Here is a 13,550-nt window from a genome sequence, read left to right on the forward strand (position 1 = left end):
TAAAGAACCTACATGTTTAACACATATGTGCACCTACAATAAATATAGTTTATACACACGTTATGCCTTTGAGTTCATGAAATCTAAATCATTGATGTTAAATGTGATTGATTCTCTTTGCAATGTTAGGGGACAAAACTAATTTCCACACGGTTCAAAGAAAATGCCCAGCACTTTGAAATTCCTCAGATTAATGTGTTTATTTCATCTGATTAGTAGAAAAATGGGATATTCAGTGAAATAATATGTGACGTAGTCTACTCAGTGGCTCCTCAGTGCTCTCTGGTCAACATCGAATGATTGATAATTCAAAGGGGATTTTCACGAAGAAGAAAAAAAGCTGGATACGCTGGTTTGCCGTCATTCCTTTGAGCTAAAGCAATGGTTTATACAGGAGCAATGCTGACTTATGGTGAGAAAAAGTAAAAGATAAAGAAGAAAAAAGATTAATAAATCCAAAATTGCTCAGTTACATTCAAGACATTCAGGGATAATTTTTGACTATGAACCCTAAAGATGTCCATTGTTAAAATGACTTTTTTTGTGGGAAAGTTATATCTGTTTTTGAAATACTGACAAATGAGTTGTAGGTAGTAAAATTCCTCCTACATTCATGAATTGAACTTTGGATAAAGATAGAGAACATGTCTGGTAAATATCTATCTTAATATCAAACCTTTAAATTAAACTAATGCCTAATTGAATTAATTGAGGAGTAATCACTCAGGCTGACACACTTTATTCGCTCAAGTTTTGCTTAATGAAAGACTTATATAGTTTGAAATTTATCTTGGGTAATCAGGGGGAAAATCTGCCCAAGACCATTATTTGAGCAGATGTTGTGTCAGTCAGTCCCTGATCTACAACCTTCATTAGGCCCTGAGAAAACTGGATTAATCATGTAAAACATGCAGAGAAATACAAATTGAATGAGAGACGCATGTATGCCCCCTTCTCCCTCTATTTCCTTCTCTCCCTCTGTACATTTTCTTCTCTCAGTACTTTTTTCCCTTTTAATTTGGCCCCTCTGTTTGTTTTTCTTCATTCTTTCATTAGTTGAAAAAACATAGCAGGCATTCCAGCTGTAATACCACTGAGATTCAGTATCGGTGTAAGGATTCGCACTCATGTGTGTGAGTGTGTCAGCAGTGAACAGAAAGAGAGAGAGAGAGAGAGAGAGAGAAGAGAGAGAGAGACGGATGGCAGTACAATAGAGACATTAGGCATTGCATCATACTGTAATGATTCATCCCCATGCTATGCTTGTATGTAGACAGACATTAGCCACACTGGGACATAATGGAATACTGGAGATTCCTAATGAAGATGTTCAAACTGACTGAAAGTTGCATTTTTGTTTATTTGTTTGTTTTTAGGTGGATCATATTTTTTCTCTCAACCACAATCACAAAGACAAGTCATCAGCAAACCCATGTTACTACAAGTACCCTGGACTCCATTGTTAGTTACATCATAGTAGTGCACTAGGTGCACCTTCATCTTATGACAGTTAAACTGCTCACTTTTATTAGTTAATAAATTCTGAACATCAGTTTCATTTGCATTAATATGACCACTGAAATCAGATCATCGCAGTATAACTTTCAGCAGATTCACCTCAAGCTCCAAAAACACTGGATTTCACACTTCCATAATGTTACTACAGTAAGTAGGATCTTTCATTGGACCATTTCTTTCATCGAAATGCCCACTTCTTGCAAACCCCATCCCCTTCTTCTTCCAGTTTGTAACACAAATACTTTCTGTAAAAAAAAAAATATCTCAAGCTCAAACCACTCATGACATCACCAGGATTACTTTTAAAAACTGTGGCAGGCTTCCTCCAAAGCCAAAACAGAGATAATACATCTGTTTTTGTAAGCTGAATAGTACTTCTCAAAACAAGTAAATTGAATAGCATGTTTAAAATCAGTGCCCCTTTTAGGCAGACTTAGGAAGACTAAATACAAAACAGGGAAGACCTGCATGATGACTGACAATGCTGACTGCAAGGTTAACATGTCATTGGCTACACAGGTAAAACAAATTAGAACTAGACTAAGAACCTAACAATAAAATATGGAAATTTGGAAAAATAATAAATTATTATAATAAAAAGATACAAGCTGGTAAGCTCAGGACTTACAGACCAATGTGACATACAATACAATTCTATATCCCAAAATAAAGCAATTCATCTTGTTTGACCTTTACAGTATGCAGAGTGTCTATTTGGGTTGTCTTATCCTCACTGACAATTGAGCTGGAAGGACTTTTTCACATCCCATAAAATATGGAAAAACAGGTTCTGTGAATGTGTATCGAATGGTATGTAAAGGTGTTTTCATGTTGAAGTAAAAAAAATTTAGTATTCCATGATCATAATCTAACTGCACTCTGACCATTTTTGGATATGAGGTTTCAGATAAGAAATTATATCTTTTTTTTTGTTTTGAATGAAGATCAATGAGCTCTTGACAACCATACAGGGAAATGCCCCAAACCTTTTCAGAGTTTTGATGCTTGTATCTAGCTGTCACACCAACAGCCCAATACTTCTTGTCCACCTCCACATCCCAGCTGTGTTTACCAGAGCTAAAGCTTTCATATCCAATAACAGTTAAGTCGGATTTTCTCTCTGGGTTGTCAGGGAGCTTCTGAGCTTTCATTCTGGATGTTGCACGAGTCAAATTCTCTGATAGAGTCAGACATTTGCCACTTGTATTTGGGTTGAATGTTACAGGAGCTGAAAGAGAGAAAGAGAGTTTAGAGATAGGACTTTTTTTCAAGTAATGCTTTAACTGTGTAATTTACCAGTAATACAACTGTATATTTAAGTGTCAAAAAAACATTACACACTGTATTGTATTATATCCTTCATCTTCCTCCAGACTGTGAAGAGTAGGTTCCCCAGGTATTTGGCCTCATCGATCAGGGCTCCTGATGGGGTCTCTGGTTGTGGCAGGTTGCACTGGGACCTGAAAGAATACAAGGTAGTCAAGGATTCTGAAACACTATGTTGGTAGCATTTATGTTTGGAACTATGCAGTAATTATATAACAAATCATTAAATTTCAAGAGAAATTAATTTGACTTTTTACTTTATTGTTAACAATATGATCACCAGACAGCCGTATGATATTTTCATTTATTTTTTCAGCTACTGTAGATTTTCCAGGCCAATGAATGGACATGCCATATTTTAGCATATTTTAGTTTTATAATATCTATAAGACAATAATTGTCAGAGCTGTAAGAGACTGGACTTTTTCTGTTGTGAGTTGATATTTCAAGTACTTCAGACAAAATGCATGTTAACAGTGCTAGCAAAAACTGCAAGACAAATATAAACATGTCACTTCTTTCAGTTGTTTAATGTCTTCAAAAGTGTTGATGAAGCCACTTACCACTCCACAGAGGATTTGACATTCTATGAAATAAAGGAGAAAATACAATAAAAAATCAATACATTTGACTTTGCTATATGTTGAATATTTAGATCTACATACTGACGCAAGTGATCACTGATTACCAGCATGAATGAGAAGTCTTCAGCTTTCATTTCTCCTTCCATGGTTTTGATTTTGTCTGAGAGTGAGGAGATCTCTGCAGTCAGATTCACAATCCTGATCTTCATTGCTTCACTCTTGAGCGTCGCCTCTTTCCTCAAAGCATCAATCCTTGCAGTCTCTTCTGCCCGCAGAAACTGGTACAGCTTTTGAAACTCCTCTTTTATCCCCTTCTCAGTCTGTTGGGCCTGGAGCTGAGGAGAGACACTTTTTGACTAAAGTAGACTACATGATGCTGGCCATCGATTAAACCATCATGTTAGTGACTTACTGTGATGTGGCTGGCCATTTTATCACACTTGACTTTTTCTTTTTCGAATGACCCCCGTTTGGTTTTTAAATGCATCAGCTTAACCTTCAGTTTGGTCTATAAGTATAACAATAATAAAAAATAATTATTTCTAAATGTACCAAACACAGAACCTCTCAGTTAATATATTAAACTATATGGCTTACCCTGTAGTCTTCTACTGCTTCATTGATGGGGACACAGTTATGTTGCTTATGTTTTTTTGCATCCCTACAGATCACACAGATGAGTTCTTGATCATCCTGACAGAAGAGTTTGAGTTTCTCACCGTGCAGACTGCAGAGCTCTTTAGATCCTGATGAACCTCTCTGACTCCTCTCTTGTCTCAAGGTGTCAGAAAGATTTCTCAGTGCCAGATTACGTGGAGGCTGAGCCATTGGAAATATTTCCTTACAGACCGGGCATGTCTTGCATCTACTCTGTCTCCACCATTCCTGAAGACAGTACTTACAAAAACTGTGACCGCACAACAAGACTACAGGATCCTTAAATATGTCACAGCACACAGGACAGCTGCAGTCCATTTCAGATGCTGATTCACTGGCAGCCATTCTGTTGTTGTCTTCTGTGGTTCTTTTACTGCTTGTATAAACTCTCCGTCAGCCAACTTTTTTTCACTTTCACAGATTCACTATTTGCTCCAACAGTGCTCCCTTTCAGAAATGTAGTTACAGTTTTATCAATAAACACCCTTGAAATCTTAGTATATATTCACATACATACGCACTCCAGGATTATCTTCACTATTTTCCTCTGTTTTAGTACATTAAGACAAGCAGCTTTCAGTCTGGACTTGTAGTCACTTCTTCCTGTTTTTGTGTAAAAAGGGAGGAGCTTTAGCTTTTTGCTTTTTTCTATCTCTGAAGGTCTGCCCCTCCATGTGAGTTCAATAATTGCACATTCACATGGTCAAAGAATGAAGAAAGAAATAGTCCTTATCATTTTATTTCTCCTGTTTTTCCTCAGTACTTTTGCTCAGATACTTTGGCATTAGTCTAGTATAACTAGACTAATTTAACAATAGTATTGACCCATACTCAATAAACAAATTGTGACTTAATCGCAAACATAGTGAGCTTTAACCTGTAGATTTTGTAGATGTCACTATCTTAGGGAGAAAGTCAAACAAAGTCCACACCTCCAGTTTGCTCTCTGTAAATCATTTCCAGTCTAAACCCTCATGACATCATCAGGCTTATTTTCTTAATTTTTTCTAAAACTGGTTTTAAAGGCTGAAAAGTTATCCTCATGACAAGTAAACAGAACTTCATGTGTAAAATCAATTGGGTTAACCCTTTAAGAAAGTAAAAGAAAAAAAACTTTTACACCAAGGTTAACATGACATTGGCTACTGACATGACACAAAGTTACAGAGAGAGAACAAGATTTATAACTATGTACTAATATCAGAGCAACATAATCTATATGGAAATTCAAAATAATTCAATCATAGATATGATGAAAAAAAATGTTGTACTTAATGTGACACAAGCCTTTGAATTTCTAAGTTATACAACATTAACACATAGCCAAAACCCAGCCATGTCAGGGCCTCAGCTTGTTGTTCGATCTAATGCAGTAATGCAGCATGCTTATTTGGGCTGTCTCACTGTCACTGACAAGTCAGCTGGAAGGATTTTTGTATTCTTACAGAAATATGGAAAAACAGGTTCTGTGAAAGTGTGTTTGATAGTGTGTACACATGTTTTCGCATTCTGGTCAATAAAAGATAGTATTCCTTGCTCATAATCTAGCTGCACTCTCACCTTCTGTGGAAATAAAGAGAAGTGTGTCTGTACAGTTTTTGCATCATCCCCTGGGGTATGTTCATATAATACATCACTACACATGCACGTTTTGATGCCCCAGATCTTTGCAGAGGTTCCATGCTTGGGTCTAGTAGCCACACCAGCATACCAATTCCAGTCATTGACCTCTTCATCATAGTCCTTGTCCACCTCTATATCCCAGCTGTGTTTCCCAGAGGTAAAGCACTCAGAGCCAAGAATACCCCAATTGCCTAGCCTTTCAGGGTTTTGAGGGAGCCGCTGACTCTGGTCTCTTACTGTTGAACGGGTCATGTTTTCTGATACAGTCAATAATGGGTCGCCAGAGTTGGGGTCCAGAGTTACAGGAGCTTCAGATAGAAACAAAATGGAAAGTTTATTAACATGGAGAAGTAAAGCTTTTACTAAAGGCATGGTTTTGCTATGGTAAGCAAGATCATTACAGTAGTTACCTATACATGCTACTGAGGATTAAAAATCAGCAATTGCTTACTGTACTGGATTATGTTTTTCATCCTCCACCAGACTGTGAACAGTAGGTTCCCCAGGTGTTTGGCCTCATCGATAAGGGCTCCTGATGGAGTCTCTGGTTCTGGCAGGTTGCATTGGGACCTAAAAGAATATTAGATAACTAACAATTAACAGTGATATTTTAAATGCACTCATGATATAACAAATCACTCAATATAAGCAAAAAATAGTAATAGTAAAATTAAGAGGAAATTAAGAAATAGTAATTAAGAGGAATTCATTACTTTTTACTTAATGCTAATGCTATGCCCAACAAATTAAATCTAAATATATTCCTTTTTTATCAGTATAGGCTACTGTAGATTTTCCAGGCCAGTGAGTAAAAATGCCATATTTTAGCATATTTTAGTTTTCTTTTACATTTTATCTATAAGACAATTGCATCCAGGTGAATAGGGGTTATAGTGAGGTGTGTAATTGTTGTCTGTGTGTGTGAAAAATATATTGATAAACATTCAAACACAGAGAAAATGATTAGTAGTATCAATAGGTGAGAGTGTAATCAATCTAACAGCCTAATGTTGATGAAAGAAGATTTTGTATTGTTGCCAATTATTGCAGACAAAAGTGTGCTATGTTCGGGGAATTGTTTGTAGGTGTCCCAAAAATGTACTTAAGTACTAAAGACAAAATGCATGTAGGCAGTGCAAACAAAAACTGCAAGGAAAATATACAAAATGTTGCTTTGCTTGTTTCAGTTGTTCAGTGTCAGAATACAAAGCCACTTACCGCTTCATAGAAGATTGGACATTCTGTGAAATAAAGGAGAAAAAACAAAAACAAATCAATGGATCTAAGTTTACTACATGTTGCTACATTGACACAAGTGATCACTGATTACCAGCATGAATGAGATATCTTCAGCTTTTATGTCTCCCTCCATGGTTTTGATATTGTCTGAAAGTGAGGAGATCTCTGCAGTCAGATTCACAATCCTGATCTTCATTGCTTCACTCTTGAGCGTCGCCTCTTTCCTCACAGCATCAATCCTTGCAGTCTCTTCTGCCCGCAGAAACTGGTACAGCTTTTGAAACTCCTCTTTTATCCCCTTCTCAGTCTGTTGGGCCTGGAGCTGAGGAGAGACACTTTTTGACTAAAGTAGACTACATGATGCTGGCCATCGATTAAACCATCATGTTAGTGACTTACCGTGATGTGGCTGGCCATTTTATCACACTTGACTTTTTCTTTTTCGAATGACCCCCGTTTGGTTTTTAAATGCATCAGCTTAACCTTCAGTTTGGTCTATAAGTATAACAAGAATAACACATAATTATTTCTAAATGTACCAAACACAGAACCTCTCAGTTAATATATTAAAATATATTGCTTACCCTATGGTCTTCTGCTGCTTCATTGATGGGGACACAGTTATGTTGCTTATGTTTTTTTGCATCCCTACAGATCACACAGATGAGTTCTTGATCATCCTGACAGAAGAGTTTGAGTTTCTCACCGTGCAGACTGCAGAGCTCTTTAGATCTTGATGAACCTCTCTGACTCCTCTCTTGTCTCAGGGTATCAGAGAGATTTTTCAGTGCCAGATTACGTGGAGGCTGAGCCATCGGAAATATTTCCTTACAGACCGGGCATGTCTGGAGGGTACTCTGTCTCCACCACTCCTGAAGACAGTACTTACAAAAGCTGTGACCGCACAACAAGACTACAGGATCGTTAAATATGTCACAGCACACAGGACAGGTGCAGTCCATTTCAGATGGTGATTCACTTGCAGCCATTCTGTTGTTGTCTTCTGTGGTTCTCTTCCTGTTTGTATGAACACAGACAGCCAACTTACTTTCACTTTCACAGATTCACTTGTAGAGTGCTCACATACAGTAATTCAGTTACAGTTGTATCAATAAGCCCCCTTGAAATCTTAGTATATATGCACCTACATACTCACCCCTCGGTTGTCTTCCTTATTCTCTTCTAGTGGTAGTACATTGACACGAGCAGTTTCCAGTGCTGACTCACAGTCACTTCCTCTGGCTCTCTGTGTAAAAAGGGAGGGGTTTTTCATTTTTTCTATTTCAGAGGGTCAAACCCTGCCCAGTGAGATAAACAGTTACACATTAACATGGCCAATAAATGAAGAAAGGAATATTCCCACTTATCAGATTTCTCCTGTTTTTTTCTCAGTACCTTTGCTCAAATGTTTTGCATGGTAAGTATAAAAGACTAGACTAATGGACTAAAACCTGTGACATAGTGAGCTCTAACCTGCAGACTTTGTACATGTCACTATCTCAGGGAGAAGAGGAACATTAAACTCAAAAGGGCAGGCATAAATCAAGGTACAGGGTCTCTCTTAGGGTAAATGCAATAATTAAATGGAGATTTTAATCTAATGATAAATACGGAGTGATTTTGAATTAATTGTAATCACTAAAGTAATTGGTGTAAATTCGAAATTATGAATATGTCACAACAGGATGCAGGTGAACTGACCCTTTGTAGAACTGGGGTTTAGGCAGGATTCCATGCTGCACCAGCTGGAACAGGAGCTGACCCATGTGGTTACGTATGATCTGACTGTGCTCCAGGGTCGACTCCACCCCAACGCACACAAAGATGTGCAACTGGGAACCCAAGTCAAGATCATTCACACACTGGACATCCTCCTGCAGAGAACAAAGAAATAATGATAACTGGAAACTAGAGAACTTAGTTGAATCATAGCACAAGATTTCCCAAATAAATATCTATATTTGATATGATTTCAAGTTCAAGTTCAAGTTTATTGTCATTTTCACTGTGCCTTTGCATACACAAGAGAATGAAATTCTGATTCCCAATCAGTGACCCCAGTGCAGTCCAGTGATGATGACTGAACGAATAAAATCTAATTTCATTACATACAAGTGGCAACCTCCAGGGCTTTAAAAAAGCCAACTTGGAAGTATCAAAGGCTACAGTTGTTTAAGTGGCCACGTTAGGTTGTCTCCCAAAGCAAGTCAATTCCTATAGACCTCCATGTTAAAATCACTAACTTTACAGCAGAAATAAAGATGTTTACAGTCTGGCAAAAATGATTTTGGTCTCTATAGCTAATTTCCCCATTCGTGACATGAATTGTGGGTGAATGTTTATGTAACTCATCTGTTTTTATTAAGGCTTAAATTTATGGTGTGGCCAATTCGAGTGACAGGTGAGTCTGTCACAGGCAAGTTGCTACCGTGATGATAGACTTGTGGTAATGTAACCATAACGTAACCCCAGGTTCCATAATGATGTTCCCCAATGGTTCACTAGTTTTAGAAACCTGGGCTACCATTTCAAGTCAAAAGACATGGTCTCCCATGTTAAGAACTGTCCCCAAATTTAGAATAAAGTATTCTAAGTTCAATATTCATTACAGATTTTTGTGTGAAACGCTTTCCAACAGACTACTCCAACTCTTAAACCACTTCTTAAAAAGCCTACTCTTGATTCAGAGGTTTTAGTCAACTATAGGCCTATATTTAACCTCCCCTTTCTCTCTAAGATCCTTGAGAAAGCAGTCGCCAATCAGCTGTGTAACTTTCCACATAATGACAGCTCATTTGAGGACTTTCAGTCTGGATTTAGAGCTCATCATAGCACAGAGACCGCACTAGTAAAAGTTTCAAGTGACCTTTTAACCTCATCAGACAATGGACTTCTCTCTGTCCTCGTCCTGTTAGATCTTAGTGCTGCCTTCGACACTATTGTTCGAAAGGTAAATCCTGTTGCAGAGACTTGAACAATCAATTGGCATTAAAGGAACAACATTAAAATGGTTTAAATGGTATTTATCTGACAGATTTCAGTTTGTAAATGTTAATGATAAATCCTCCATGCAAATGTTCCTCAGGGTTCAGTGCTTCGACCAATACTATTCTCCTTATATATGCTTCCTTCAGGAAACATTATTTGGAAACACTCAATACATTTTCATTGTTATGCAGACCATACTCAATTATATCTATCAATAAAGCCAAATGAAATCAACCAGTTTACTAAACTACAAACATGCATTAAGGAAATAAAGGCCTGGATGACCTGCAACTTCCTGTTATTAAACTCAGAAAAAACTATAGTTATTGTGCTTGGCCCTAAACACCTCAGAAACATATTATCTAATGATATAACTACTCTGGATGCCATTACTCTGGCCTCCAGCACCACTGTAAGGAACCTAGGAGATATATATGACCAAGATTTGTCCTTTAATTCCCATATAAAACAAATTTCAAGGATTGCTTTTTTTCATCTGCATTCAAAAATCAGACATATCCTGTCTCAAAATGATGCTGAAAAACTAGTCCATGCATTTGTTACTTCTAGGCTGGATTATTGTAATTTATAATTATCAAGCTGTCCTAACAAATCTCTAAAGACTCTCCAGCTGGTCCAGAATGCAGCTGCACGCGTTCTGACAAAAACTAGAAAGAGAGATCATATTACTCCTATTTTGGCTTCACTCCATTGGCTTCCCGTAAAATCTAGAATAGAATTTGAAATCCTTCATCTCACTTTTAAAGCTCTTAATGGTCAGGCTCCATCATAATCTTAAAGAGCTTATAGTACCCTATGTACCTACCAGATCACTGCGCTCCCAGCATGCAGGCCTACTTGTGGTTCCTAGTATCTCTAAAAGTAGAATGGGAGGCAGAGGCTTCAGCTATCAGGCTCCTCTCCAATGGAACCATCTCCCAGATTCGGTCCGGAGGGCAGACACCCTCTCTCTACATTTAAGAGTAGGCTTAAAAACTTCCTTTTTGATAAAGCTTATAATTAGGGCTGGCCAGGCTTGTCCTGGATGAGCTCCTAGTTTATGCTGCTATAGGCTTAGACTCAAGATGTTGATTTCATTTATATACCAAATACTTCAGATACCTTCTTTTGGAGGCTGTCTGATCCACTACAATGTCCACAGTTGCAATTGCAGCAGTGCAGATTCTGATTTAATTCAAGTGACACCCTCAAACACAAACCTAGAATATTAGTAAGCATTAACTCCTGCTGACTTCATATAGCAACTTTTTCTTTTCTGACTCACATTGGTCTTCTCGTAGTCGAGGTCCTTGCCGATGGTGGTGAGCAGTAGTTTCACCACACAATCGTGCATGATGACCTCTGTCAACATTTTTAACTCGAAAAGTTCACCAATGAACTTAATGTTGCGGATGGAACACCTTTGGGCCTCGTCCTTGGCCTCCTCCAGCTCCGCTGGAAGCTGCTCATGTTCCGTAGACTGAGGTAGACGGGGAAATGCAGCAATGTCATTCCTTCCTCACAAAAATGCTCTACGAGACATCATCCATAGTTAGAAGTTTCTTTCTCTATAGGATCACCTCTATTGAAAGTAACTGGGAACAGTTATAAATTGGTCACATCAGAGTCATTCATAGGTCACGTACCAATGCAGCAGAGTCCAGCTTGTTCTGATTCCTCTGACACATCTCTTCAAACTCTTTGTGGCAGCAGTTTAGTAGCAGCTTGCGAAAGTTCACAAAGGTTCCACATTTGTCTGTTAGTGGCACTTTAAGCTGTACATGAACAGTAGACAAATTGGACATTGTAAAGAAACAGAAGTATAAAGACAAGTGATGAACTAAAACATCTGTTGTTTAAGAGATTTTTAAAGTTATTTGTTTGGAATTCTGACATTTTTTACTTTTAAAATCATTTTTGAACTACAATTCCTGTGTCACCTTTTCTGTATGGTAAATGGAACATAATTGAAATAAGAATTATTCATAATACCCTAAATTCTACACACTCTTCTTCTCTGATCATAATGGATGTGTCATTGCTCACCCCCATGAGGCAACGTCACATGTTTGAATAAACCACAGAGAAGCTGGGCTCATTCATGGCCTTCTCAAAGACAAGGTCAATAACTCCTTTGAGCCTCTCCTCTGTGTTGATGGCCAGTTCTGTCATCTGCCTCATGAGCTGGCTAAACGTCTGAGGTGTTATCTTGTTCAGGGTGCTGCGTACCTTCCTGAAGAGCTCCTGAGGAGGTCACCAATCAATCACATCAATCAAAACTTACTCTACTGAAGGCCTGGCTATTGTTGATGAGTTTTTGATAAAGAACACCACTTCTTATTCCACATTGATAAAAGGAGAACTTTTCTTCACAACTGTCTGTTAATCATGTAAAGTAATTGGTAGGTTAATTGAAACTTTTGAACTCAGTCTGGTTCAGATAGCTGATACTTTTTTTCTTTTTTCTTCTTTCCTTTTTGTATCTTTGGTGTCTTTTGCCTGTGTGCATGTCTGTATCTTTTTGGCTATATCTCTTTTTTCTGCACCTCTGGGTCCTATGGGGAGAGCTGTCTCTCCATGCCAGGTTTCCAGGCATTCTCAGCCTTTTTCAGCTGAATATTATAATTCACCGACACACACGCACACAAACAAACCCATACACACAGAGATAATGAGCTGAACAGAGGGGAGAGCAGTGATTTAATAATACTGGCAGCAAGGCAAAAGGAGTCAGATTGGTGAGAAAGTGAGTGCATTTCTAACCTAGTGGTTCCTTAGGTGATCCTGCATTTTTGTTTACTATATTTTTGTTTATATCATTTTACTGGCAATTCAGCTAGAGGGATTTTTGCGCATCTCGAAACATGTTCTTTGAAGGTATATTAAATGAGGTGTTTTTCCTATCAACATAATATCATAATCTAATTGCACTCTGACCTTTAAAAAAAATGTGTGTGTTTCTCTGAAGGAAGATCATACGAAGGGTTATGGGTAAACATACCACACAGGTAAATGCCTCAAACCTTTTCATAGGTTTGATGCTTGTTTCTAGCTGTCACACCAACAGCTCAATAATTCTCACCTCATCATCACAGTTCTGTTTCCCAGAGCTAAAATCTTTTCGCTCTGTTTCCCAGAGCTTTATATCCGAGAACAGTCAAGTCAAATTGTCTCTCTGGGTTGTAAGGGAGCTTCTGGGCCTTCATTCTGGATGTCGAATGAGTAAAATTCTTTGATTGAGTAAAAGGTTTGCCTTGTCCTTTATTTGTGTCCAGAGTTACAGGAGCTGAATGGAAAAGATGAGAGTTAGTTTATCTGATTCTTTATATTGCTTTTACTGCATAAGTAAATTACCAGCAATACAACTTCAGCTTTGAGTGTCAATATATGGCATGATGGATACATTACTCACTGTACTGTATTATATTCCTCATCTTCCCCCAGACTGTGAACAGCAGGTTCCCCAGGTGTTTGGCTTTATCGATTCAGGCTCCTGATGGATTCTCTGGTTCTGGAAGGTAACAAAGGAACCTGAAAGAAAAATAGCAGTCAAAGATTACCAGTGAAATAGTTTGAAAAATTATATTGCTACTATTTATGTTTGGGGAAAATCTA

General features: G+C 37.9%; 2 protein-coding genes and 1 pseudogene across 2 annotated transcripts; all 3 read right to left on the minus strand.

The window, feature by feature from the left end:
• Positions 1-2,157: 2,157 nt before the first annotated feature.
• LOC128377154 (zinc-binding protein A33-like) lies at positions 2,158-4,680 on the minus strand. Its single transcript, XM_053337062.1, has 6 exons — positions 4,026-4,680; positions 3,841-3,936; positions 3,533-3,763; positions 3,408-3,430; positions 2,860-2,978; positions 2,158-2,746 (listed from the first exon to the last, which is right to left on the minus strand). The coding sequence occupies exons 1-6, from the start codon at positions 4,428-4,430 to the stop codon at positions 2,229-2,231; spliced, it is 1,392 nt and encodes a 463-aa protein (XP_053193037.1). The 5' UTR covers positions 4,431-4,680; the 3' UTR covers positions 2,158-2,228.
• Positions 4,681-5,032: 352 nt separating this feature from the next.
• On the minus strand, positions 5,033-8,163 carry LOC128377068 (zinc-binding protein A33-like). The gene is made up of 7 exons (XM_053336955.1): positions 8,104-8,163; positions 7,532-7,964; positions 7,347-7,442; positions 7,039-7,269; positions 6,927-6,949; positions 6,160-6,278; positions 5,033-6,016 (listed from the first exon to the last, which is right to left on the minus strand). Exons 2-7 carry the CDS (start codon positions 7,934-7,936, stop codon positions 5,472-5,474), a joined length of 1,419 nt encoding a protein of 472 aa, XP_053192930.1. The 5' UTR covers positions 7,937-7,964; positions 8,104-8,163; the 3' UTR covers positions 5,033-5,471.
• LOC128376830 (eukaryotic translation initiation factor 4 gamma 3-like) lies at positions 8,130-13,141 on the minus strand (annotated as a pseudogene).
• Between the last annotated feature and the right edge of the window lie 409 nt (positions 13,142-13,550).

Source organism: Scomber japonicus, chromosome 17 (assembly GCF_027409825.1).
Source record: "Scomber japonicus isolate fScoJap1 chromosome 17, fScoJap1.pri, whole genome shotgun sequence".
NCBI lineage: Eukaryota > Metazoa > Chordata > Actinopteri > Scombriformes > Scombridae > Scomber > Scomber japonicus.

What these genes read in the sequence shown, in the direction of transcription:
- LOC128377068 (XM_053336955.1), bottom strand. Translation starts at nt 7,936, where the DNA reads ATGGCTGCAAGTGAATCACCATCTGAAATGGACTGCACCTGTCCTGTG. An exon ending in AAATGGCCAGCCACATCACG is followed by an intron (nt 7,270 to 7,346) that starts GTAAGTCACTAA and finishes GTCTCTCCTCAG; the next exon opens with CTCCAGGCCCAACAGACTGA. An exon ending in GAAAAACATAATCCAGTACA is followed by an intron (nt 6,017 to 6,159) that starts GTAAGCAATTGC and finishes TTCTATCTGAAG; the next exon opens with CTCCTGTAACTCTGGACCCC.
- LOC128377154 (XM_053337062.1), bottom strand. Translation starts at nt 4,430, where the DNA reads ATGGCTGCCAGTGAATCAGCATCTGAAATGGACTGCAGCTGTCCTGTG. An exon ending in AAGCAGTAGAAGACTACAGG is followed by an intron (nt 3,937 to 4,025) that starts GTAAGCCATATA and finishes TTATACTTATAG; the next exon opens with ACCAAACTGAAGGTTAAGCT. An exon ending in GTCAAATCCTCTGTGGAGTG is followed by an intron (nt 2,979 to 3,407) that starts GTAAGTGGCTTC and finishes GTATTCTTTCAG; the next exon opens with GTCCCAGTGCAACCTGCCAC.